Genomic DNA, 26,725 nt, shown 5'->3' on the forward strand with positions numbered 1-26,725 from the left:
TAGTTTAATCTACTATATTATTCGTGGTTATGATGTTTTGCTTTCTGGAAGAAATCACCTAGTCCTGCTACCTTTTATATATGTTCTTCTTTTTCTATCTGCGTGTACTCACCTTGTTTTATGGTAGCAGGGAGGCTTGTCCTGCAAAATCCACAGCTGGATATGCTGTCTTTGACAGTACAAGCTTTAATATCAACCTAAAGAAATCTCATCCGAGGCTCAGACGCACAATCAGAATGAAATGCTGCTAGAGTGTATCGTAGACTCCAGGGACGTCTGCGCTCTATTTGTATCCCCAAACCCAGTTATGTTTTATGCCCTTGAAGCCGCCACTTAATGCTGCTGTAAACAGTTTAGGCTCAACATTTGGACTATTCTTGTCCGACCGGCAAGAGATTTGTGGAAGCGGATCCATGCATAAAACCAGTTCAGTCACTTTCCATGAATGACATTTGCGACAGTCCGTCTGTGTGTCTGTGCTGTGGATAAGTTCAAGTACAGCTGAGGCTTTTATTTCTTCCTGCTTGACAGATTCATCTGACATTCCTCCGCTCTCATCAAACAGATGACAGATGTGTTTTTTTTTTTTTTTTTTTTTTTTTTTTTTTTTTTTTTTTTTACAAGTTGACACAAAAATGTAAATATGCTACCTGATCTTTTCTTGGGACCAACTCATTGTAAGTCTCAAAAATCCAAACTTTTCTCTATCATCATTCTCTTACCTCACCTCGCTTGCTTGGTAGAAATGATAGATGGGTGTGACTTACATCCAGCAATACTGCAATTGTACTAATAGGTCAATCCCTATTCAGGCTGCACCTAAGCATATTGGTCCGGCCCATTAGGGTGATCCACTGCTCGGCGCTGGAGCTAGCTGCTATTGTGCATGCAGCTCCTTTACTGAACACTCTGCTGACGTTTCTGCACCGCAAGGGGAAACTTTGGATGACATGCGAAAGCAGAGGTTTGCTGCAACATGCCTCTGTAATGGGATGGGAACAGGGGTGTACCCGAGCGGGGGGGTAATGGGGTGGTGTCTCATCCAAGCTACTTCCAAAGCAAATGGAAGACAATCCAATTTCCCGTGATTCCATCAAGCCTGGGTCCTGGATCCAGGGGCATTAGGGAACGCTGAGAGGACAGGCCACTGACCCCTCACATGTGCACACACAGTGCATTAAAAACAGTCTACGTTCTCTACGCCATACATCAACATTTATTTACACCTTGATGTTTAAAATGTTAAATACTGAATTTTGTTACTGTACATAGTTCTTTTAAGTTCTTTGGCTCTCGCTCCCTCCCTCCCCTCTCCATCTATCTATCTATCTATCTATCTGTCTGTCTGTCTGTCTGTCTATGCCTCTATCTAGCTATTTGCCTCTATCTATCTCCATCTCTCTGCCTCTCTATCGCTCTCTCTACCATCTATATCTCTTTCGCTCTCTACCATCTATATCTCTAGCGGTCTCGCTCTCTCGGTTTCTCTCTCTCTTTTTCTAAATATAAAACGATAAATAAAAAATAAAATAAAAAAAATAAAACAATTTATTTACATTTGACACCCACTGTACATGAGGAATATGGACCAGGTCAGTCCAAAAATAGTGACCTGAAATGTATTACGTATTGCGTATGTATTTGATTTTTTCTCTAATAACCGGCCAAGTAATCGTCAATCGTTTTTTTTTTTTGTTTGTTTGTTTGTTTTTTTTTGTTTTTTGTGCCAAAAATCAGTATCACATCGGCCGAACAAAAAATTCATTGCACAAATGATTTGATATACAATTACTTTGTTTTCATTATAAACATTTGCGGTGATAAATGAGGATGATTTTTTTGTTTAAACTTTAGTACGGTGTTATCAGTTCTAACACCAACAAACGGTGATAGGATCTGCCAGTCTGACTGCCAGTTGTGGTGTCATGGGCTAACTACCACCCGTTTTCCACTCACTTGTAGAGATTTGCATCTGTGTTTGAGATATACCCAGAGGGAATAGAAAGCTCTAATCCAATCAGAAGGTCCCCAAAGTGCTGCCCTCCGAGACAGAGAGAGAGAGAGAGAGAGAGAGAGAGAGAGAGAGGATTACAATAGGATCGCCATGCACTGACGAAGGCGAGGATGGAAGAAGAGAGGGAAGGAGGGGGAATAAGGAAACGGAGGGAATGAAAGCAGAGGGATTATGATGGAGGAGGTGAGTGAATGGGAAAGAGGGAAAAGGTGGATGTGGTCATGACAGCAGAGAGACGGGAAGGAGGGGATAGAGGGGGATGAAAGAAAAGACACGAGGAAGACTTTGTAGTGATAAAGAAAAGTTACTGTTCAACTACGAAAGGTGGTAAAGACAAATGCACACTTTCATCATCATGTTTTTAATCTTTTCAAAGTATGCTCAGTGCACAGCAGAAAATGTCACCAAATCTGCTGCCTTTTAATCCGCCTCCAATCACGTGAACCCGTTGGACTTTTGTTCCGAGGGCGCCGGCAGCACTTTGCTCATTCATCATCATTATGAGCTGCAAAGGCTGGCTGGAGCAGTGATTAAGAACTGAATCTTCTGTTGATGATGCCTGTCATAGATTGGGTCTTATTATACCTATACACACTCTTCTTGCCCTGTCCTCAAGCCACATTTCGAACAAGAAATATGTCTCTACCATTGACCCTTTAACCTAAACTACCATTTGTACCATTCACACACACATAGACGACCACTGACTCTTCACACTCATCTCTGCTGTCCATGGAATGATGTGTGTCAGGGTCACATGGCTACCATGTTAAATTCAGTAAACATGTATTGAAATATGATCAGGAGCTTGAAATGAGACTAGTGGTGTCTCTATCAGATATATTTAGAATTGATTAATCAATAGATTATTCAATCGATTAACCAAGTATACGGATTCATTTTCATTTTGCATTTCTTAAGTGTATTACAAAAGCATTTTGTAATGCTACATTGGGATATATAGGTCTTTCTTTAAGAATATGTCATTGGTTTAATAAAAATGTTTATGTATTAACACTATTAGTGGTATCGGTATCGTTGACTACTCAAGAGTTGAGTACTTTTTTTTTTTTTTTTTTTTTTTTTAAATAGAGCGTCCCTAAAATTATGTCTGTGCTCAGCATGACACTTTCCAAAGCCAATGAGAGCCTCATCAAAACAAGTAACCTGTTGAGGATTGGACATAATGATTGCATAGAATTAAGTGTTGATTATTCATATCTTGAAGCAATTGTGTCAAAATGCAATGTAGCACTACTGCTACTAGTAGAGCCACTGTTGATTCCATCTTAGCTACTGTATTTCTAATCTAACGTGCAAAAACTACATGATGATCACAATGGGGCGTCGGGCGATGCAACTCCTCTGGGTGGCATTAGTATTGGGTCAATAGCTGATACCAGTATTGGCGACTCTCTTGTGACCGTTTTTTCATGCAATTTTAAGGAATAATGCTATATTGGGATGTTGTTTTGGGAGGAGAATTTTATGTATCAAAAGTACTAGTGGTATCAGAACTTAGCACCGGTCACTACTAGTATGGATTTGAAAAATGTGATATCAAACATCTCAATTTAGAACATTGAGAAAAATCCAATGTCATTAAAAATAAATATTTACCAAAAAATAAATAACCAAACAAATCCCCTGGTTGCGGATGGAAATTTGTAACGCTCACCCCTAGTTGGAATACATAAATCAAACATATTATTGAATGCAAGAAAATGACACAAAGCAGTCTGACAGATCACGATCACGCTTTGAGTCACGTGTTTCCCCAAATCAATACCTCATCTCCTCATAATCCCCCCCCATGGGCCAATGAAAACAAATCCTGCTAAAGCCGTCCACAACAAGTAGCCACTGATTGGTATGCTAACAGGTGAATTTTCAGCATTTGGTGGCTGCAAATTTATTTCTATTATCATAACTCTGTGCTGATTTATTCTTCGCTCGTCACAAGTCTGTTGAATATTGTCTTTGCCTTTCACAGGATAATGAAGGACAGACGGCGCTACATTATGGTAAGAAGGCAGCTGTTGATGCGGGTTGTCTCTCTTAACTTTTTTTAATGCATCTGCACTTTGATGGAAATGTGTCCCCGTCAACTTCCTGTGCTCCTTTTCCATCCTAATGAGGCTTTCCTGTTTCTCGTGCGCATGTCCTTTGGCATGTTTGTATCCGGCATGCTTGTGTGGAGATTCCAGTCTGGTTTTGTGATGTGTGTGTGTGTGTAATAATCGCCAGGCCCTCCCCGAGGAAATCAGCGGCGGTCCTCAGACTCCCCCTGACCCCCTCATGGCCCCAACACAAATGTCCCTGAGGGGCGGTTCCCTTGTCCTTCTGAGCCTGCGTGTGTGGCTGTGCCATCTGTCCCTCCGCGGTAGTTTGGTGGTGGCCATGTTGCGTCACCCGCCGGTACATAAGCTACAAAACAGAGGAAGGTGGCATGTAAAAAGATGACTAATAAACATAAGCGATGAACTCCGAGAGACAAATAGCAGAGAATGAAAATTCATTTCCAGCTCTCTTTGCACAGGCCGTGGCGGCTGGCAAGTGATTAATTGAGGGTTTACTGCTCACCATAAATTGTTCTCCTCCTCTATGGCTCCCCTGAGGGCTGGCTACTTTTTCTTTTTTCTTATCTTTTTTTTTTTTTTTTTCCCCCCCAAGGCCCAGGCGAGACGTTAGCCACGTGGCACACGCGCGGCGGCGGCTAAATAAAACACTCAAGTGCGGGGCTCACTCCGAAAGAAAAATAAGCCACACATGCGCACATCTCAAGCGTTTCCGATGTATCATCACATCTCGCGTACGCTCTTCGAGGTTAAGAGGCCTGGCTGTCAATCAACGCCGCTGCTGACATCAGCGATCGTGGCCGAGCACGTAGCCCGCTGTTTAAAAGCAGCAGTTGATAGACCCTGACAGGGAAGAACGCTCACATTGCGAGAGCGAAAGGGGGGCTCTGCGGGGTTCCTGCAGGGCGAAAGGTGCATTGATAATGCAGAGGTCCACGGACTAGGTTAAAATAGTGTGAGTCCAGGGCAGGCTACAAATATCCCAATTTAGATGAACAGAACAGTGTTGCAATTGAAGTTGAAAAACAAATAAAATCTTATCAACTGGATCTGGTGGGACACTAACATATCGTTAAAGAATGATAGTCAGTAAAGCACAAACAATCCCTCTTGTCATTATTACCAAATGGCTCACATAGATAATCAAACTTTGAGATCAGTTTTATTCACCTCACCCTGGGGTCTGCCTCGCTGGAGCCATATGTGGCTCTTTAGTCCCTCTCCTGTCGCTCCCTATGGATCTCTTAAAAAAAAAAAAAAAAAATAGTAGAAATATATATTTTTTACATATTCTTGAAACAAATTGATTTAGATGTTTTTTAACGGAAAGAATAATTGAATATTCATAAAATGTCAGCGTCCAACAGAGTCCAGCGAGTTTTACCATAGTGTCCACAAAATTGCCAAAAATGTAACAAAATCACCATTAAAAAAGTAAAAAAAAAGCCATAAAATGTCCGAAAAGGTAGGAGAGGCAGAAAATTACCAAATGTCCATAAAACTTGAATTAAAATGGCCAAACATGTCAGAAATTTCTTAAAATGTGTATGAAAAACAAAGTTATGAAAAATTACCCAAAACAACTAACCAAAAATTACCATAAAACATCCACAAAAATTGCCAAAAATGTCCGAAATTTGATGTTAAAAAGGCAGAAGAAAATGTAAAAAAAAATAAATAAAATAGCCATAATGTCCAAAAAGGTAGGAGAGGCAGGAAATGACCATATGTCCATAAAATTGCCAAACGTGTCAGAAATTTGACAAAAAGTTGAAGTCTTAAAATGTATGAAAAACAGTTGTGAAAAATTACACCCAAAAAGTAAATAAGTTAAAGAAAAATCCAAAATCGGAAGACAAATGGTAGAAGAAAATGAATCTTTCCGTATTGGATACTGCATATTTTTATGTTGTAGTACAGCTCTTGGGCCCTCACTACATCAGACTAACATTGACAGGTGGTTTCCTTCATCACAATCTTCAAATGTTTTGTGGGTCCAGACTGATTTATTTATTTATTTGGCCTAAAACGGCTCTTTTGACAGTAAAAGTTGCTGACCCCTGACCTAACTTAACCACATTATCCACCTTGTACATTGTGCTTATATTAAGTCATTAAAATTCATATAATGCCCACTCAGGAATAAAGGAAATTGTGAAAGCCAAGTTATGTTAAATAAAGTGGAGGGAGGAAAATTCTTGATCAGCACATTTTTCTGGGCCAGCACCAGAATTGAATGGTTTCCCATGCTGCACGACTTGAGCTATACATTTTTTTATTTTTTGAAGAAACCCAGTAAATTGTTTTGGCATCATCACAACAAACGAACACTGCGAGGCGGTAGTATGACTTCCTGAGATACGGTGACATTTCTTGCTGCTCTAATAGCTTCTTCTCTGCGTAGCATCAGCATGCGAGTTTGGCGACATCGTGGAGCTCCTGCTGAGCACCGGCGCTGACCCGTCCATCAAAGACATGGAGGGCTCGCTTCCCGAGGAGGTCACAGAGTCCGGCGCCATCTCTTCACTCTTGCGCCAGTACACCGCTCCCAAAGGCTAGAGCAGCCAAGCCAAGCCGTGCCGTGCTGCCCCTCAACTCCACAACCCCCGTCCCCCACGTTGTGATTTCATCAACCCAGATTTCCCAGCATCCCTCACGTCCCCGGTGAGAGACTGTGCAAGCCCAGCAGTTTGTGTTGGATTTTTTGTTTTGCTCCTAATCACTTCAGGTTAGTTGGCTTTGCTGTGTTTAATTTTCATTTGAAACTATTTGTTTTTGACCTACTTTAACCACTAAGGTTGGCTGACATGGTGCTGGATCCATGAAATTTATTTATCTACAGCACTGTCACAAATTTCTATCTTTTGATGAGGCAAAAGACTTATTCTGATTTATCTTCAACAACCACTTTAGATGTTTCTGACCACTGCTGCAGGTTGATGATTCACTTCTGTTTCATTCCAAAGAATTTTTGTCTATCATTTCTCAACATTAAATACTTTCAAATGATTTTTATCTCGTTTTTATTAACTGCAATCAATTCAGATCTGATTTTTTTTCACCATTTTTTATTTAGAAAAATATATCTGTAAGCACAATAAAAGGGGCCTATGTTTTCACTATCAAGTTAAGTAAAAAATAAACAAATGCGAGAATGTGGTTGCAAAGTGTGCACACCCACTTATAACAGAATGAGAAGAATGAATTGAAAATATCCAGTCCAGCACAACTGCCATCATTTAAATTTGCTTTTGATTAATCCCAAATGAAGTTCACCTGTTCTAGTAGGCTTTTTGTGGCACTTTTTTTTTTTTTTTTTTGCTTTCTGACAGAACACTAACTGGTGAATGCAACTGTTAATAATATTTTGCCAAATGGAGTTGGGCTTGGCTGTTTTTCACAAGATAAGCTTGTGTCTTCTTTTCACCCCTTCGCCCAGGCAAGAAAAGATAGGAAATTGTTGTCACTTGGACTAAACAGCCAGCACTTGCCAGAAAGTCCCGCAGCTCCAAATAATGTAGCTGTCTGCCTCTTGGCAGCCTCACTGAACTGACTTCTTCTCCCTCTGATGCAATCTTTGGCTTGTGCTGTAAGATGTGACTACAAAAATGTCAGGAAAACCTTGTTAAAACAACTGAACTTTATTTGGGGTTAATCAGAGGTACTTTAAAAATGCGTTGACTCCAATTTAATAGAAGTCTGGACGTCTAGACACATCCCCATTTGCTGTTATAGCGGGGTGTGCACACTTTTACTAGCACATTTCAGTTTATTTCCTTTTTGAAAGTATTTTTGTTGTTCTCCAATTGAATTGTGGAAATTGTAGATCACACAAAAACAAGGCATTTGAGCAAGGGTGTGTAGACTTTTGATATCCACTGTAACTCCATTGTTTTAACTACACAAAGGGAATTGTGTGTCATATAGGAGCCATCCAGATGTTCTGCCGAAATAACCAGCACATGGTGCACATCCAAATCTGCTTTACTTGTCAAGCTGCTCTGATCAGTACAACACACACACTGACAGATGAGAATAGACTAAATCTGGATTGCAGTTCTTAACCACAGCATCCTGATGAAGACGCAAATACACAATATGTACAGTGGCGAGAGGGCGCATCTTAATCCTCCTCTCTCGAGCACAACTGTCACGCGTCTCACCCTTGCCCCTCGTCGCTGGTGTTTAACTCGGCTGTCAATCTGGCCTGATTGGAGGTGTTAGATAACAGTCTCAACATGTCTGCTTGGAGTCTGTCGCTCACCCTCACGGACAACGTTTGCGCTCATTTCACATTCGATGTTTGTTTTGCGTAGGTTGTTGGGGGGTGAAACCAGAGAGAATCGAGATGTACTATATTGTATGCATGCCGTGAACTCACAACCTGCTCTTACACAAGTCTTCTCTATAAATACTTCGAACGTCCCGCTAAGAAATCTGAGGAAGAAACGATGAAAGAAGCCTCACGTGAGTTGAAAGCTTTTGAGTATTCTAAGACATGACAGGGAGTGCGTCTCCGTGATCATGTCATTCATATGGATTCCATCCACATGCAGCCATTAGGCAGCGGGTGTATCGCTAAAGCCTGTTGGGGGGCTTCGTCTTGTGCCTTCCTAAAGCCTGTAATACCAGCTTGAATTAAGAGAGGGTGACGGCAGCCGCGCGGCCCCCCTCGGCCCGTCTGCAAGACTCTGACACTAAGCCCATTATGTTTCCATTATGGGCCTTCAATTTTCCTCTCAGCTTCTTCTTTTTTTTTTTTTTTTTTTTTTTTTTTTTTTTTTTTGGCACCGCAGCTCCTTCCCTCTCCACACTAAACCACCATACCTGTATTTTGTTAAAAGACATTTCACTTTTTGTCTTTATAACCGCATTATTGTTTCAGAGAATATTTACTGATGCTTTTGAATGTCAGTGCTTGTTTGCCTAACATGTAGGAAACAGAAAAATACTCAGTGGGATGCTTGAAAGTGATTTGAATTTTTTATTTTTTATTTATTTTTTTACCAGAGTCGTTACATCGGCCCATCACTGACGGATGCCCACCTTTCAGGAAGTGTGTCCGCATTTTGAGTGAGTGCTTTATGATACAACACCTTGTAAAAAACGTACGACGTCAACCTGCCTCAATCGGTGCTCAGTCCTTGTATGTTTTTTAAGACTTTGCAAAAATGCGGAAGCACTCACCGAAAGGTGGACATCTGTCAATGACGGGACGATTTAGCGACGGTTTTGCCCACCTCTTCTTCTTATGTCATAGATTTTTTTTCCCCATTGACAATACTTTATTTCTGCGGATACTTCTACTGCCTCACTGAACAGAGAAAGAACACAGATGACACAAAGTCTGGCCAACGCAAAAAATGCTTCAAATGAGGAAGAGAGAATGTTTTTGCAAATATTTACAGAATTGTGCAAATGAATCATCAGAATCGCTATCAGCTTTAATATTAAAAAAAAAAAACATTTAAAAAAAGGATTCAGGAATTATTTTAGTTCTCTAGGAGTCAACGCACCGAAAAATGAGATACGTAGTGAACCGTTGCTTTTGTTTACTACATGTGATGTCACTTCCCCAGACAATAGGGCATAGATGATGTATGAAGGTCGAAAATATAAATCATTTGTAGACTTAAAGATGCGATCAGCTGGATTGAGAACAACCAATATTTTGCATTTTATTCACAATTGATGATCGGTTGTAACGTCTTACTTTGCACGATGGATCAGTGACATCATAATTGATCGGCTCCGCAAAATAATGGGCGGCATGATATGTTTATTAGTAGTTTTTGAAGAATTTGGGGGGCTTAATGTTTTTTTTCCTCTCCATGCATTTTACTTGGCGTAAATTATACGTGACTTTTCTCTTATTCCTGGGCCAGGCCAGTCCCTATGAATTCCCTCGTGAATGGCGGCGGCCGACTATAGAGTAAATCTAAAAGTTGTTTATTTTGATATATTGCTCCATCATCTGATCTAATCAGTGATCAGTTTTCATTTTTTTTTTCAAACTCGGTAATTGGTGATCAGCCGAAAAATCCTGATCATGAAAGCCTAATTTTTTATCATTATTACTTTAAAGTTTCAATGTAATCATAATGTCCTTTATTTTACTATTTGTTAACTGTTGGTTTTGTTACATGTGTCAACCATGTATGTACCAGACCGTTGGCTGAATTTATTGTGCAGTCTCGTACAATTGGGAAATATGAATTAATTTATAATTATGGAGGTCAGTAAACATATTAACACTTCAATGACAGTTAAGAATGACTCAACGGTATTGTTAGCAAAGGGTTTAATGATTTTATTTTATTTTTTTGGGGTAAAAAGGTTCCATTCTTAATACAGTACATGCAAACCTTGAAAGGCATTGAACAAATTTCAATCCTAAGATATTATTCATGTTTTCCTCACCAGCGTGGCCCCGCCTCCTCTGGTGCCTTCACACGCCGCTGATATTGAGTGGAAAAAGGCCAGTTTCACATTAAAACAGCACCAAGCTCACAACCTTGAGTGTGTCATTGAGAGGCCTCTGTTTGACTGCCGCTGCTCTCTTTAAGACTCACTCCATCACGCTGAACATCATTGTTCACTCGATGAGGAGACGAAGAAAAAAAAAAAATCCGGTCGGAGAGCTGCTCGACTGACTCTCAGGCCAAAACAAATCACGTCTGTTTTGCATGTTAATTTATTCATCTGTTTAAAAAAAAAAAAAAAAAAAAAAAAAAGACTTTCCTATAGAAAGTTAGTAATAAAAGCGTGGCGATCGATGATAATGGCATTTGTGCTTGTGTTTGTCATCTTCTCAAAAGCAACGCTGCTGGAGTTGCCGCAGATTTATTTGTATACTAGTGCTGTAAGTGGCGTGTAAATTATCCTAACTGTCCATGTGGCTTTCTATCTTTGTAAGGCGCTACTATTAGAGCCCATCCATTAATGCCCATAGTCCAGCCAATCAATGCTTAAATAAAAATCAACTCCATTTGTAACATTTTATGCAAACTTCAACTAAGCTGACTCTACGTTTTTGTTGTTGTTGTTATTGTTGATGTTTGTGTAATGCAACAGGAATAGCTAAAACACACCGAATCAATATCACTTAGGTTTGGGTTTGCTTTGGCCCGCCCTCAGACTAATGCTTGACATTGCAGCATACAGATGAGCTTATAGATGCATGCTGGTGTGTAATTTCATTGTGATTCTATACGTTCTTCTTAGCCAGTTAAATAAAATCCATCTTTTGAAGAAAACAAAACAAAAACATTTTGCATTTTGATGTTAAAGCTCTGCCACAGTAAAATATATATATATATATATATATATATATATATATATATATATTGTAGTTCACATGACTTACAGTATGTACAATGGATATAAAAAGTTTACACACCCGTGTTTAAATTGCCAGGCTTTTATAAACAAATGTCTGATGTTTTAGGAGGCTTTTCCTGACATTCTTCTTGCCGTCACATCTTGAAACCACAAGCCATGTCTGCAGTGTTTTTCAAAGGTATCAGTCAGGAATCGGGTACAAGAGAATTTCCAAGACATTGAATCTACCATGGAACACAGCGAAGACATCAAATAGGGAAAATATGGCACAACAGCGACGACAAGAAATGGACGTCCCTTCAAAATTGATGGAAAGACGAGAAGAGAGAGGCTGCCCGCAACATGGAAGTTGCAGGAATTTCACGTAAGTAATGGCTGTTTACTATATGTAACAACAATCTCTCATATTTTGCACATGCCAGGGCTCCAAGCTCAGCTATTGACTTTTTGGGGGTGATGGGGGTGACCCCCCCCCCCCCCCCCCCTCAAAAAAGAAAACATTTGAAATCTCACAAACATGCGAGGGGAAAAAAGGTTGATGAATCCAAGATGAATATTTTCTGGGGGCTGTAATTCTGTAATTCTTTTGTTTCTTTGGAACTTGAGACTTAGACAAGGTGAAAAGAATTATGAACAGTTCTAAATAGAAGTCAGTGTTGGCAAATTAATTTAAAAAAAAACAAAAAAATCCTTCAGGCTTCCAAAAAAAATGTGAGGTGTGAATATGTGAAAAGGCCTGCTGGGACATCTGAAATTTATTTGAGGTTCATCCTTTTAAATCAGTTCTTGTCCAAACTGCAGCCTGGGGGCCATTTGCGGCCTGCCGTCCATTTTTCAGTGGCCCGCGACATATGCTAAAAATGGCATTTGACTCAGTTCAAATAAAATAAAATAAAAATGTTTGGAGTTGGTCAAAGTAAGAAGGGAGGGTATCCAAAAACTGGTGCCATTAAAGGTTATTTTAGTTACCTAAAACTGATGAAAAAACTAAAATAAAAAAAACAAACAATATTTTTACCAAAATAAAATAAAAACGAAAATGTTTTTAAAAAAACGAAAACTAATTGAAACTACATTTTATGTTTACAAAACTAACTATAATTATGGCAAACTTTGGTAATGAATTTTTTGGGGATAATTTTAAATGTGATTTTTAGTAGATTTATTTTGATATAAACCGCAATAATGACGTTTGAAAGTATGTCACACAGAAGTGACGCCATCTAGCAGCAGCCAATAGAAAAGCACCTTCAGATGACGTCGCTCCCATGCTGTTTTTTTAAATATTGCGCACAAGTAATACACATTTATAAAAAAATAATAATAATAATAAAAATAATACTAATACTGAAACTAACAAACTAAACTAAAACTAAGCATTTTTTTTAAAGAACTAAACTAATAAAAACTGACAGAACCACCCTGAAAACTAATTAAAACTAACTAAAATGAAAAATTCCCAAACTATAATAACCCTACTGCCATATTACAAATAAATTGGTTTATATACTGTAGTATTTTTCTATTATGCAAAAGCACAAATAAATTATTTGTACAATTTTTAGGGCTAAACACAATTTCTCTTCATAACATTATGTGGCCCTTGCGTCCTTCTGATTTTCTGCATGTGGCCCTCGAATGAAAAAGTTTGGACACTCCTGCTTTAAATGAAATACTATACAGTGACCGCTAGTTTGTGTACGGCATGTTTACAGATCTTCCTGCCTAGAGAGATTATTAACACATATTTCACAAAGCGCTGCACAATTAGTTAACAGCATGAGGATTAAAGCGAGCTCCAACAATCTGCTGCAGTCTCTTTAACGCTGACAGGATCAGACAGCTGTTTCTCTACTTGTTTTTTTTTGTTGTTTTTTTTCCCTCGTCACGTCATGTGTCTTTGTGGTCGCCCCCACCCCGAGAGCGCATCAATCACTGTTAACTGACCCACCACTGTCTGCTGTTTCTGCTAAATGGATCTCCACAATTGAATCGAGGTCTAAGTGTGTGGTAAATGCTCTCAATGGCTAAATGAGTTTGCGGGTTAACTCTCTCTAAGGAGCGTTTCCATACGGGGAAAAAATAATGCAAACGCCTAGTTTGGATATTGGCGACAAAGCATCCGACTTTAACCCAAAAGACAATCCATTTTTATTTTCCTCATATAGATTTGACTGTACACAGTTCATACCATTACACAGAAGGCATAAATGAATAAATTCAGTGCTCTCCTTTACATCTTTTCAAAGACACATGGCAATAATAATAAATAGCACTCATGAAACAAGACGATCAACACGTTGTCAAACTGTACACCATTTACAACAATTAAGATGCAAACTTTTTGAGGCAACGCAGACAGAAAAAGCCGTTGTGATGGTTTTAGACGTTTCAAACGGAGAGGGGAAAGAACGATAGGGATCGTTTGATTAATCTCTTCAGTCGACAAAAGTAAAATGCATGAATATAAAATGCAGCAAATGTGTGTGACAGGATGCGTTCATTTAAAATTGACGTTTGAGTTTTCCCCAGAAATGTTTGTGGCTGTGAGCAACACAGGAAGATATTTTTAGAGTCGCCATTATATATTCCCAGATTTCAGAAATGGAAATTGAACGTAATACAGTTAACTCCTGCATATTTATTTGTTTATTTTTATTTTATTTTTATTTTATTTTTATTTTTTCCCCATTTCCAATTTTTTTTTTGTAGAAAATTTGTAGTGGATGTTTAGTGTGTTTTTTTTTGTTGTTGTTGTTTTTTTAAGATTTTTTTTAGGGTTTTAATTTATTTTTATTATTGGTATTTTTTTTTCTCTTTCATTGCATTTCAATTGGTGTCAATTATCCTTGGATTTTTGCTGTTCGCGGGCCAGCCTGTCCTTAACCCCCGCATATAGCGGTGGTCGACAGTAGTACGAACAATATCGTCACACTAATAACAGACCTGCCTACTCATCTTTTGCCTTTGAGATATTTTTGCAACATCTGCATTAGACTATATAGAAAGTCATTTTCTGTAAGAATTTGACTTTCGCAAAAAAAAACAAAAAAAAACAAACAAATGTAGTCAGGGAGTTACATTAGCGTGACGATACAGTATGTGTGCTCTCTTCTCAGTGCACAATAGCCTTGGGGTTAATCCTCATCTCTCAGAATTCTCACACACCTATTGGTCCTCTTCCAGTTGGTTGAACGATTGCACTTTGAAGGGAAAAAAAAACAAATCTGCTTTCGAAGCCCCGAACTGAACTGTAAGATATCTCAGCCTTGCCACTGTTTGCTAATCCCAGTGACACGGAGGCCAAACCGTTGGAGAACAGGCTGACAACACATCTGGCCTCCGTAAGTAGGATGATAGTGGGCGCGGCCAGATAGATGGAGCAGATAGACCCACCGCTTCACTGAGGAGATTATCAAGAGAAGCCCGGATCAGACGGAGGGAAGTACAGAGCCGAAACAAAGGCGCGGATGCACGTGGCGCATTGCGATGTGTTTTCAACAGGTCAAGCTGGCCTCCAAGCAGTCATCACCGAAAAATTGCTTCTACTTCCACAAATATTCTCATATGCAATAATGTTAACTTGAATGTGACCATTAATAATAAGGGGGAAAGAAAAAAAAAAGGGTTAATTAAATTGTCCAGTTAATTATGATTGGTGACTAATCCAGTTTGGAATCAACGAAAGCAAACACTTCTTGGGAGCGCTGCTGTGTAAAGAAGTAAATGAAGTTGAGCTTACAGTGGATATAAAAAGTCTACACACCCTTATTGAATTGTCAAACAAAGGGAAACCCTAAACCTATTTCAAAACTTTGCATTATTAATGTGACCTACATTCTGTACAGCAAGATCCAAAAATTTGAGGGAAAGTGATAATAAACAACTGAGATGTGGTTGCACAAGTGTGCACACCCTCCTATAACTGGGGATGTGGATGTGTTCAGAATTAAACTAATGTTAACTGGAGTCAGCAAACACCTGCCGCCATTTTTTATATATAAAAATAATAATATTAAAAAATAAATAAATAAACTTGAGCTTTTCTAGTAGGCTTTTCCTGGCTTTTTCGCAGACCCATTTTACCGCCTAAGCCATGGTTCGAAGGGAGCTTACACAGCATTAATTTTTATTTTATTTTATTTTATTGAAAATAAAAGTAATGTGGTTGAATTGTGTTCTACATGTTATAGGTCACATTAATTCATTTACTGCCAGCCCAGCCAGTTCAAGTCAATGACTAATTTGCGGAAAGGTTTTGTGTAGGCGTTTTATATCCACTGTGCATAAACGTGCACTGTAGTGTGACTTGTCTAGGCAGCATTAGTCTGTTGTGGAAACAGGAGTTCAGAACATTCAGAGCGAGAGACTCTTCCAAAAATTCATATTTAAAAAAATTACGCCTAATCAATTGTTAATCATTAATTTTCCTATAATTGATTGAGGCCGTGCACCAGAGCATATCAATGGTTTGCATATGTTAAAAAAAAGGGGGGTGGGGGGGGGATTTGTTACGTCCTGTAAAAATTCACCACATTGCATCCGTGCATTTGTTTAATAAATTAAATACTGAAAAGTCATTTCAATGTTGTCACTGGACACTCGTGAACATTAAAACACTGACGCGCGTCCTCAAGCGCAACACTTCGTTACACAGACGAGAACAAGTCAAGCAGCCACAGATATACGTTAAGTTCGAAAAAAATCAGCGTCCCACGTCGGCCTCCACCCCGTAGTAGAAAAAAAATAAATAAACACGTCCATGTGAGTTTTTCAAATGAACACTTGTGCCACAGTGCTTGTAAAATTCCCTCCCCGATGCGACACTGTGTCAGCCTTGTGCATACCCCTCGCCTGTTTTCTCTCATTCCTTCCTTGGAGGAGAGTAAAGTGCATCTAAAAGGCTCGGGACGATCCGTCAGAAACATGCGGGTGCTTCCGGACTGACACTCTTGTCCGAGCCTCCTTGTGGTTTGTTGTCAGTCCCGTTTTGGAGAAGTTCACAATCAGCAAGTCAGCATTTGCAAGATGCACTGTTGAGTTTCACTTGGTGTCCCCTTAACCACACGCCGACACCTACCGAACGCCGTTTCAGCCTTTATTCCATATCCTTGACGGCCAGTTTAACGTCCATGTACTAGTACACTCTTTGTCTTCACTAGTAAGACAATTTAGCGCACTAATAGAATGACTGTCATACTGGTAAGTTTTAATTTCCTTTACTGCATGACATTTCTGTAAACACTAGTGAGGCAAAACTGCTTTAGTTGACATTTTATGTCAATAAACAGTAGTCCGAGTAGCACGTAGTTGTCAACTAGTGCACATCTTTACAAGGTGTTCTACTTGTATGTCAGTTGTCCTGCTTTTGAGGACAAAGTATGCACTAGTTAGTACCTTAGATGCGTACTAGTTGGGCTTACTTGCTGGTCCTTGTGTGACTAGCACAACAAGGTTTAATAACTAGTAGCGGGACAACATTACTAGTACAACTAGTCTGCTGAATTTCATTACTATTGACTACAAAGTGTGCACTAGTACATGGGAGTTTTATCAAAAATATCCAGCATAAGGTACTAGTACACGCTTTGTCCTCACTAGTAAGACAATTCAGCATACTAGTCACATAATTACGATGACTGTCTGTGCGACATGTATGCATACTAGAAGGACAAATACTGTGCATTTTGTCAACTAGGGCACAGTTCTACCTCACTAGTAATATGTAATTCTGCTTACTAGTGCATGGACCTTAAGATGGATATCAAGGAAACAGTATGACAGAAGAAAGAAGAAGGTAGTTGTTAGTTGTAAGACAATATAGCACACTAGTAGAACAGCTATTATAACCGCTGTGTCTTACTAGTAACATTTTCTAATACTGTATGTATGACATTTCTGCTTGGTGGGTGTAGTGGTTATGATTAACTAGTGATATGTAGTTGACCTGTTAACTAGTGATATGTAGTTGTCCTACTAGTATAACTATGAGTCAGGTCCAAGAGGCTACTAGTGCATGACAAATGGCAACTAGTTAGGCCTAGTAGTGCTACTAGTGCAGCACAGTGGTCGACTAGCAAGGTTTAATTTGTTCTACTAGGGTGGCACGAGTAGTGGACGAAACATTACTAGTCAAACATAGTCATTGTACTAGTGCACTGAATTGTCTTACTAGTGAGGACCGAGAGTGTACTAGTAGTGTAGGACATCAAGCAAATCGAATAAATGCTGAAACGTTTGTGTTTTTTTTTTTTTTAACTGCTGGCTTGATGGCAACAAAAAAAATCTTGCTTGTGTTCCGTCCTCAGAATTGGGACTGGTCCATCTCGTCCAACCAAGACGCGGGACTGGTGGGGAAGTCGGGGTAGCCCGTACTGCTGCCCGTGGACAGATCTGAGGTGGGGCCGCCCGCCATGGCCCTCAGGGCCTGGCCCACGCCGCCAGGCCCGCCCTGCGCCCCCAGAGCGTCCATGGTGAAGGCCAGGTTGTTGAGGAGGGGGGTGTGGCCGGGCAGGGAGGCGATGGAGGAGGGCGACTGCGGGAGGCCGTAGGGGCTCCCGGCGCGGATGTCGTGGTACGCTTGGCCCGCCGCGTCCACCGAGAAGCTGCCGTTCAGCACCGCGCCGCTCGTCATGTCGCCGACGCTGCCGTACAGCCCGTTGCCGTGGCCCAAATCTGACAGCACCTGGTCGTCTGACAATGAGAGATGATCGTGTCAAATATGAGGTACTAGTGCAGTGAGTACATTTTTATGGACAGTATAGTACTTTTTTGGTTTTGTTTTAAACTTTTCTGAGGGACTGTTTTCCAGAATAGATGCCATTTTATACACAGGGCATTTGTCACTCGGAATACTGGACTACATGTCCTTTTTGGAATCAGCCAGTCCTCCCTCAAGCGTCTCCTGCTTGTCCAAAATGCTGCTGCTCGTCTCCTTACTGGTGCCCGTAAGAGGGAACACATAACCCCTATCCTGGCCTCTCTTCACTGGCTGCCTAAGCTCACCTGGGTTAGCTTAGTTTTGGAGTTACTTTGAATTTACCAAGTACCTTAACTCACAACTTTTATTTGACAAATTTTTCATTCGCTGCTTGCTCTTTATAAAAAAAATAACTTGTGATGATTGTTTGGGGCAAGAACTGATTAATGACATTTCATTTTAATTAGATTATGGGTAAACAGTGACCCTAATGAAGGATAAGTGCCATAAGAAAAGGGATAGATGGACAAAAATACTTTTGTCAGTAGCTTTCTTTCTAATCCACTAAATGGTTTTTCCTACATGCCGAAATTACAATTTAAATGTATTTTATCAGGTAAAAAGATGATATAAGTTTCATCTAAGGAAGGTGTCTGGGAATATATTATATTATAAGGTTGTCTAATGGGTTTTCATCCTACTTAGGATCCCGTGTTTGGCTGCAGGATGCGTCTGAGGAGTGTGAGGGCAATGTGAATCAACAACCACATTTCGCATTTGCCTGACAACAAAGACGTCAAGAAACTCAAGACAAAGACAAATGTGATAGCTGACACACTCACAGCACTGCACTTCAACATTTTGCGGCATCACTTAATGTCATGACACTGACGAGTCCCTTTCGAGAATGTTCCGTCAGGCCGGTACGTGCAATAGATACAGTTTAATAAAGCACGGGTTCTCAAACTGGGGTCCCTGGGGCCCAAGGAGGCCGCAAACTGTAGTTTGAGGGTCCCCAAAATAATTTACAATTATTTTTAAAATGTTCACATCCACATATGGCAACTGGTGTAGTATTACAATAATCAAGTCTTATATTTTCAACAACTAAAAGTTTTTTTTGAGAACATAGTCCCATTTTTGTCCAAAAAAAATTGCATTTTTCCAGAAGAAAATGTGTAATATTAGGAAAATAAAATTATACAGTATACACTTAAAATAACTAAGTTAACCTTGTCACTTTGTTACACTTTAACTTCAATATTATAGTGTTGCATCTTTACAAAAATATGACGAGGTTTACGGCTTTTTATCAAAACTTTTATTTTATTTGTATTACCTCTGAAGCTCAGCTCGCTGTCACTGATTCCCGCGTCATCCGCCGAGCTCTCCTTCTCCACCTTCGACCCTCCTCGGCTGCGTTTAACACTTTTGTAAAACTGAGTCCAGCGATGGCGGCCCGCGTCTTTTTTTAGACGTTTTTCTTTCGCTCGGCGGTTCTGGAACCAAACCTGACAAGGGAGGAAACAAAATTGTGATCTTGTGTCATCTGCATCTTCCTACCTGAGATCATCATGAAACTTTGGCAATAAATAGTGACATCTACCTGCACTACTCGCATGTCGAGGCCCGTCTCGGAGGAAAGCTGCTCCCTGACGTGTCGTGCCGGCTTGGGGGAATTCTTGTAGGCACTTTTGAGGGTCTCCAGCTGCTTGGCCGTGATGGTGGTCCTCGGTCGCTTGGTCCCCGCCTCGGAATCATCTAACAAGCATCCACAGGACAAAATAGGTCAGTGATCGCTTGTGCATACTCTCTATGTGTGTCAATTGAGGTGCATTATGTGTATCAGAGTACCGCAGTCCAGTCTCTAGTCAAATTTAGTCAAAATCTCTCCATGTAAAATTTACTTAACATTTCTGAGTGATTAGTATTTAATAGTTTTTTGTTTGTTTTTCATAGAATAGACCAGTGGTGTCAAAGTCCGGTCCTCGAGGGCCTGGGTCCTGCATGTTTTAGAGGTTTCCCACGTTCAACACAGCTGATTCATATATAAGCTCATCAGCAAGCTCTGCAGGAGCTTGATAATTATCCTGATCATTGAATCAGGTGTGTTAGAGTAGAGAAACCTCAAAAACATGCAGGACTCAGGCCCTCAAGGACCGAATCTTGACACCTGTGGAATAGACACATTTTCTCGTACACAGCAAAATTACTAAAATACTTAAATAAATAATACATTAATAATAATAAATACTTAAGGAACATTTATTCTGAATACTTTACAGTTATTCACTACAAATATCTTTGTTAATCTTTCTATGTCAGTGATGTATAGTGACACGCAGAACAATTAAATGTGCTTCCACTAGATGGCAGTAGCTTCTTCAAGTAACCTGTGAACTTATTGTGACAGTTTTATTTGGTGGGTGTGCTGTGGGATTTTTCTCATTTAAAATATTTGCCTTGGCTCAGAAAATGTTGCGACATACTAACGTGGACATGTAATTATGTACATTGTTTTGTTATGCTTTTTAAAAATTATTTATTATATTTATAGTTTCATTTCATGTTTTAGTATGTAGTATTTTATTTTCTATTTCAGTCAGGTTTTTAATATGTACATTGGATTTGATTTCAGTTTAGTTTTGCTCAAAATTTAGTCTAGGCCGAAATTCCATTATTTTTTCCCCTCAATTTATTTTTGCATGTATTTCAAATTGTATCTGACCGTTCTGTTTGGCCGTCTCGTAGTCCACCTTGCACACCAGCCTGCCGTCCTCCATGAGGTAGAACTCATCCCCGGTGGCCAGCTGCCTGCTGCACATGATGCAGGCGAAGCAGTGCAGGTGGTACACAAAGTCCTGCGCCTTCCGCACCACTTGCGTGGGAGGGATCCCCTGTTGGCAGGATGCACATTTTGTTCCGAAGCGCCTGCGGGGAGCGAGAAAGACGAAACGTCAGCTTCGGACCGTAGCGACGGAGACCAGCTGAGATGAAAGTAGTTTCCCCATACTAGACGGCCTCAGTGTGTCTTTTCCTCTCGACTGCAGTCAAGAGTGATGGCGCGCCGCCTGCGTTAATAGAAGCTCCAGCTGTTGAAGCGGGGGGGGGAAAATCAGCACTGGAATGCATTTCTGTTAACGATAGACCTGTCTGCGAGTTGATGGATGGAGAAGATCAATGCACTGCGGCCGCCGTGTGTGTCTGCGTGTGCGCGTGTGTTGATGTGTTTGCAGAAGAAGTAGAGGGGATGAAGAGGAGGAGGAGGAAGAGGAGGGTGCTCCCAGTAAACACACCCTCAGGAGGACCAATAAAACACTGACTCAGGAGAGCCTCTAAATCACACCAGCGAGCCTGACACAGTAAAAGAGCAAGGTGAGGCATACACACGCACAGGACACAACATTAGGTACACCTGCAGGGGGAGCTGAAGCAAAACTGCACCATTGCAAAGATAATAATGCTCACAGACAAATATGTATAATATAGAAAATATGTAGCTACATGGGAGTTCAACAGCTCTATGAAGCAAAATGTATACAACCAGTAAGCATTTTTGTTTTTGTTTTGCTTGGTGTCATTTGCATCCCTATCCAATAACATGTATCAATGCACAATAAAATGAACTGTAATTTTTTTTTCATTAAGCAAAGTGTCCTGCACAGTAATCTGATTACTACATACAAATAGCATTTGTTGTCTCTCCCCACTTCCTGAAATGAGCCTTGACCATCAAATATAATCATTTGAATCCTTTACAAGTGTGTTTTTTTTAAACATTTTCCATCTACACTTTGTATATTGTCTTTAAAAAAAAAACAGAAAACAATTTAGTCTATTTTTAATTTTCATTGTGTCCCTTATTATTATATTATAGTTATTATAGTTTTGCAATGTTTCATTTTAGTTAGTTTTCCTTTCGCTTTGAGTTTTCTTTTTTAAATTTAGTTAATTTTAATAAGTTTTAAGGGTGGTTTTAGTTTTAGTTTTTTCAGTTTTAGTTAGCTTCAGTATTAGTTGTAGTTTTTTTTTTTTTTAATGTGTATTACTTATGCGTAATATTAAAAAAAAAACACTAGGGAGCAACGTCATCTGAAAGTCCTTTTCTATTGGCTGCTGCTAGATGATGTCACTTCTGTGTGACACACTTTCAAACGTCCTTATTGCGGTTAATATCAAAATAAATCTACTTAAAATTATATTTAAAATCATCCCCAAAGGTTCATGCATTAAATTAATTACCAAAGATTATTTTTTAAACTGATATGCGCAATTTTTGAGTTCTATATGTATATAATCAAAACAAGAGTACAAAAAACAAAACTTATGAAAGAGTAACAATTGGATAGTGCAGGTGTACCAAATGTGTCTGGTGATGACATGTAAAGTGTGCAACTGCCGAAAACTCATAAAATGTTCAACACATTTTCATTTGTAGTGCCTCAAAACTAATTGCAAGACTATTTTTTTAAATGTATGAATTGATCAGCTAAATCTGATTCTCAAATAGTGGGTCGGAACACAAAAATTGGGTCAGCGATTCATTATATGGGTCATGGACAGATACTAATATGTTATACATATTTTCAACATCTACTTTTTGAACAATGCATTGTATTTTTTTTCTTGGATGGCTTTATATGTACTAAAATATGCCATGATAGGAAAAATATTCCACCGCTTTCCTCTCTCATAAAAAGAGCAACAATTCGCATTACATAATGAAGATGAAACGCACCCCCCACCCATTTGAGGAAGCTCCTCAGAAAAACGTGTGTTAGTAGGTCATGAGAAAAAGGTGCAAGTGACAAAGGAGAGACTGACTTAAAGAAATCCTCCTTGCAGTAGACGCTGCCGGCCCTGGAGAAGCACTTGTCGGCCAGCGGCGTGTGGCAGTCGGCGCACTTGAGGCACTTGGAGTGCCAGTGTCTGTCCAGGACCTTCAGGATGAACTTGTCCACGATGTGCTGACTGCAGCCGGCGCACTGAGGGATCTCTGCCGGGTGGGGAACACACGTTCACCTTTTAACATTCCTTGCCATCACTTTTATTGTCTTTATTTGCACTTAAAAGATATTTTTACTTCATCTGGTGATATTTAATATTGTCATTGCATTGCATGTGTATGATTGACAGCGGTAGGCAGAACAGAGAAGCCTGATGGGCTACCAAACAGCGCTCTGATTTTCTTAGATGAAAAAATATAAAGGAAGGTTGGGAGACGGGGGGGAAATATTCCAAAGCTTTCCTCGCAAATATAGATTGTAATAGAATAGAATCATCTTTAGTTTGCTCTGTACACTGACGGGAAATTTGACCTCTGCATTTGACCCATCGCAGTTCTGTCCCTTTAAGTGCAAAACTGGTTCTGCTAAATTGGGATGGGAAACCTTTGGCCCATGATTATTTACTGAAAATCTTGTTTAAAAAAATTATTAAAAAGAAAAAGTATCTGACCCTCAAATCCTCCTAAAATACAATAACAAATATTTATTTGATTGTTGAATACCTTTTCATAAATTTAATATGGCCCTTGGAGAAATTTTCAAAGCTGTATTTTAAACCTAATGCTCGGGGGCCACATTTGGTCCACCATATTATTTGATGTGGCCATGGATGGTGCTACACCGGTGCTGTAATCCCATTAAAAAAAATAAAAAAATAAATAAAGCTGAGCCCCTCCAGCATTTTATTTGATATTCGAAAACATATTTACAAAATACTTTCTTATTGGTCAAACGCACATCTATCTCCGGGAGAAAAAAAATCCTGGAGGCATGCCTTGATGTGGGCCTCTAAAGCCAAGTGTGAATCTACTTCATATTTCTTGTTTCATTTTGTAAAAAAAAAAAAAAAAAAAAACTTGAATTGCTGTCAACGTCACGTGAAGCAGTTTTACAAGCATGACCAAATCCCTTCGAAATAGAAGTAGAATATTGTTGTACACTCAAATATTGGCTTGCCACCATTTTCCAAACCATATGATTTCAAATTCAATTTGTTGGAAAAAATATATAACAATAAAATCCAAACATAGCCACTCTTGCTACAGCCTGTGTGTCAAAATCTGACCCATCACATAATAATAAAACTATGTGGCACTTATAACTTATGAAGCAAATAGTGCATATGTCTACTTTGTTTTTTCTGGAATTGATTTTTTCTTCTCATTTTCTCATGGGAACTAAAATTGGAATTTATTTTTAACTTAAGTGTTTATTGACATCTTTGTATTTTCTGTGACTTCTGCTCTATAATTCATATATGTTTTAAAGTATTCAAACAGTGACATAATAATATGACTTGATTTAGCTGTATATGATTTTCACATTCATAATTGCCCTTGAGGGAAAAACCTATATGACAAACTGATCTTGATGCCCCTGCAGGCCTCACTGCACTTCATTATATGTGATTTCAAACCCAATAACCATATAAAGAAAACAGGAAAACGGTAATACAATTGTACTTAAATGTATTGTTATCATATCATAATAGCTATAACAAAGAAAATGTCAGGACTAAAATGCAGAAATTGGCACGTTTGAAATGAGCCATAGGTTTTTCGTAAAACAGGTGTGCAATTTCAGTTTGTAGAAAATGTTATTAACATGTATGCAATCTAATGTTTTTCATGCATATTTAATGAACCTACTTTAATTGCGATTAAAAGCATATTCTCATGGAAAGATTGGCACTTGTGTGTGTCTGTCCATGGTGCTCATGTTGATCATTTTACACTTTCTCTTAATCAGATGAGCTCGAGACGGTGATGGTATTGACACACGTTGTAAATAACACTTTTTTATTATTATTAATAATAAAAGCCACTATAGTGATCGTTTGATTCATGCAACGGTGACAAATATTTAAATGCACCAATATAAATAAACAACACAAGTACTATGCTGCTCAAAATGTTTGATAACAATTTGTTATTTTAACTGCAGAAAACGCGCCTGTTTTTGTCGGCAAATTGAGGACAATTATGATGACATAAATCATTTTTCTAAATAACATAAACAAACTAACGAAAAAAAAAACATAATCATTCAAGCTATTTTGTTGTTGACCTTTTTCTACAAACAGTCAAGATATTCAAAATATTTCAAAATAGCTCAGCCATTTTCGTATACTTAAAATTGGTTTATGAATGCATCATTTTTTGAGTGACTATTAACAAATGTGAGTTATTTAAAGGGCATTTCAAAAAAGAATGATGCTTTCTCTGATCTCGGTTGCCATGACTGCGCTCCTCATCATCACACTGAACCTCATCATCTTCATCACCTCAACTATGCAAGAGGTCACGCACACGCAATGCATCCATTTTCTACAGTTTTTTTCCTTCCCTATATTAAATTCATTGTCCGAATTTCCACGCATGACAGTAAAAGAAATCTCTTTTATTCCTCTTAAAAAAAAGAAAATGCAAGCAGGATGTTGGCACTGCAGGGGGCTGAGTGGCAGGATCTTTATCCAATCTTTTAAGCTGCCTCGAATTATAACATTAAATAGCATAATCCCACCATATATAGGATATATAGTCTGGTTTTTTTTTTAACGGTGTCATAATTAAAATATATTATTTCGAAACGTACTAAACGTTTTTTTAAGTAGGCAATAACGTGTTTTGTTTTTTTTTAAATTCAGCTTGAGTAAAGCTTTACAGAATGAGGTCACAACATTATTTACATTATGTGGTTTTATGATAAATACAAAGATTATAGCACGGTCATTTATTTATTTTTTTTTGGACATATTTTTCAAGATATCTTCTTGTCATTGGGATGAAATGAACCGCGCAAGCAAAGGCCTTTCAACAGGGAAATTACAGGCCGTGCACATTATTAAATAAACTGAAACTAAGGTGCTTTAATAAAAAATAAAATCAAACCAAGAATGAATAATAATGCAAATGTGTTGCGTTAACAACATGGAAAAAATCAACGTGTACAAATGTGATCCGCGTCCTCGTACAGCACTAATAACACTACAAATAAATAAAAAATATTATATATCTCTGCATAAATAGGATCAATCGGTTTCCTTACGTTGCAGTGGCACTCCCAGGATGTCCGGTAAACTCTTAACGGGACTCTCTGTGGGGAGGACCGCCGCACTTTGCATCATCGTGATCCGACACGCGCACGCGCCCGCAACACGGTGGGCGCTCTCCCCCCCTCTCGTGTTGTCAAAAAAAAAAAGAAGAAGAATGTAAAAAAAAAAAGAGCAAAACGAGGCGTACTGGTGTCGCTCCCCGCTCCGTTTACGTCCGACAAGGGATGGATGACGTCCGCGTTTGTGCCGGGCCGTGCCGAGCTCTTTTTTGGAGAGGCTCAAGACGGGCTGCAGAGTCCTGCAGGGGCGGCGGGGAGTGACGTCATCACGGCGCAGGCTCGCCGGGGGGCCAATGGGAGGGCTTCTCCGACATCGCCCTCCTCTTTTGAGCTGCATCCTCGGGAGGTGGAAAGGCGGGCATTGGGATGCTGGCGCTCATAAATAGCTGGCTGCAGCCGTGAGTGGCCCCCAGAGGAAGCCCGGGGCCACCATCAGGATGACCTCTCAGCTAGGAACTTCAGGCCTACTATC

At 39.4% G+C, this 26,725-nt stretch overlaps 2 protein-coding genes and 1 long non-coding RNA gene across 3 annotated transcripts in view; 2 read left to right on the forward strand and 1 right to left on the reverse strand.

The window, feature by feature from the left end:
• Window positions 1-7,102, forward strand: part of acbd6 (acyl-CoA binding domain containing 6) — a 31,563-nt gene extending 24,461 nt beyond the window's left edge. Inside the window, exons 7-8 of the mRNA XM_077535467.1 lie at window positions 4,008-4,038; window positions 6,497-7,102. Of these exons, the coding sequence (XP_077391593.1) occupies window positions 4,008-4,038; window positions 6,497-6,651 (186 nt within the window). The 3' untranslated portion in view covers window positions 6,652-7,102. The remainder of the gene's footprint in view (window positions 1-4,007; window positions 4,039-6,496) is intronic.
• A 7,374-nt stretch (window positions 7,103-14,476) lies between these two features.
• Window positions 14,477-26,382, reverse strand: lhx4 (LIM homeobox 4). The gene is made up of 6 exons (XM_077535466.1): window positions 26,188-26,382; window positions 22,958-23,129; window positions 20,862-21,064; window positions 19,740-19,894; window positions 19,473-19,644; window positions 14,477-18,126 (listed from the first exon to the last, which is right to left on the reverse strand). The coding sequence occupies exons 1-6, from the start codon at window positions 26,264-26,266 to the stop codon at window positions 17,738-17,740; spliced, it is 1,170 nt and encodes a 389-aa protein (XP_077391592.1). The 5' UTR covers window positions 26,267-26,382; the 3' UTR covers window positions 14,477-17,737.
• LOC144027696 (uncharacterized) lies at window positions 20,299-24,077 on the forward strand. The gene is made up of 2 exons (XR_013285510.1): window positions 20,299-21,508; window positions 22,979-24,077. It is a non-coding gene; the product is annotated as an uncharacterized LOC144027696 (long non-coding RNA).
• Window positions 26,383-26,725: the final 343 nt, after the last annotated feature.

This window comes from Festucalex cinctus, chromosome 10 (assembly GCF_051991245.1).
Source record: "Festucalex cinctus isolate MCC-2025b chromosome 10, RoL_Fcin_1.0, whole genome shotgun sequence".
Classification (NCBI taxonomy): Eukaryota; Metazoa; Chordata; class Actinopteri; order Syngnathiformes; family Syngnathidae; genus Festucalex; species Festucalex cinctus.

Excerpts from the sequence above, each read along its gene's own strand:
- lhx4 (XM_077535466.1), bottom strand. The coding sequence starts at position 26,266 with ATGATGCAAAGTGCGGCGGTCCTCCCCACAGAGAGTCCCGTTAAGAGT. Across the intron at positions 19,895-20,861 it reads CGAGACGGCCAAACAGAACG|ATGATTCCGAGGCGGGGACC; the intron begins GTCAGATACAAT and ends GATGCTTGTTAG. Across the intron at positions 18,127-19,472 it reads CAGCGAGCTGAGCTTCAGAG|ACGACCAGGTGCTGTCAGAT; the intron begins GTAATACAAATA and ends TCTCATTGTCAG.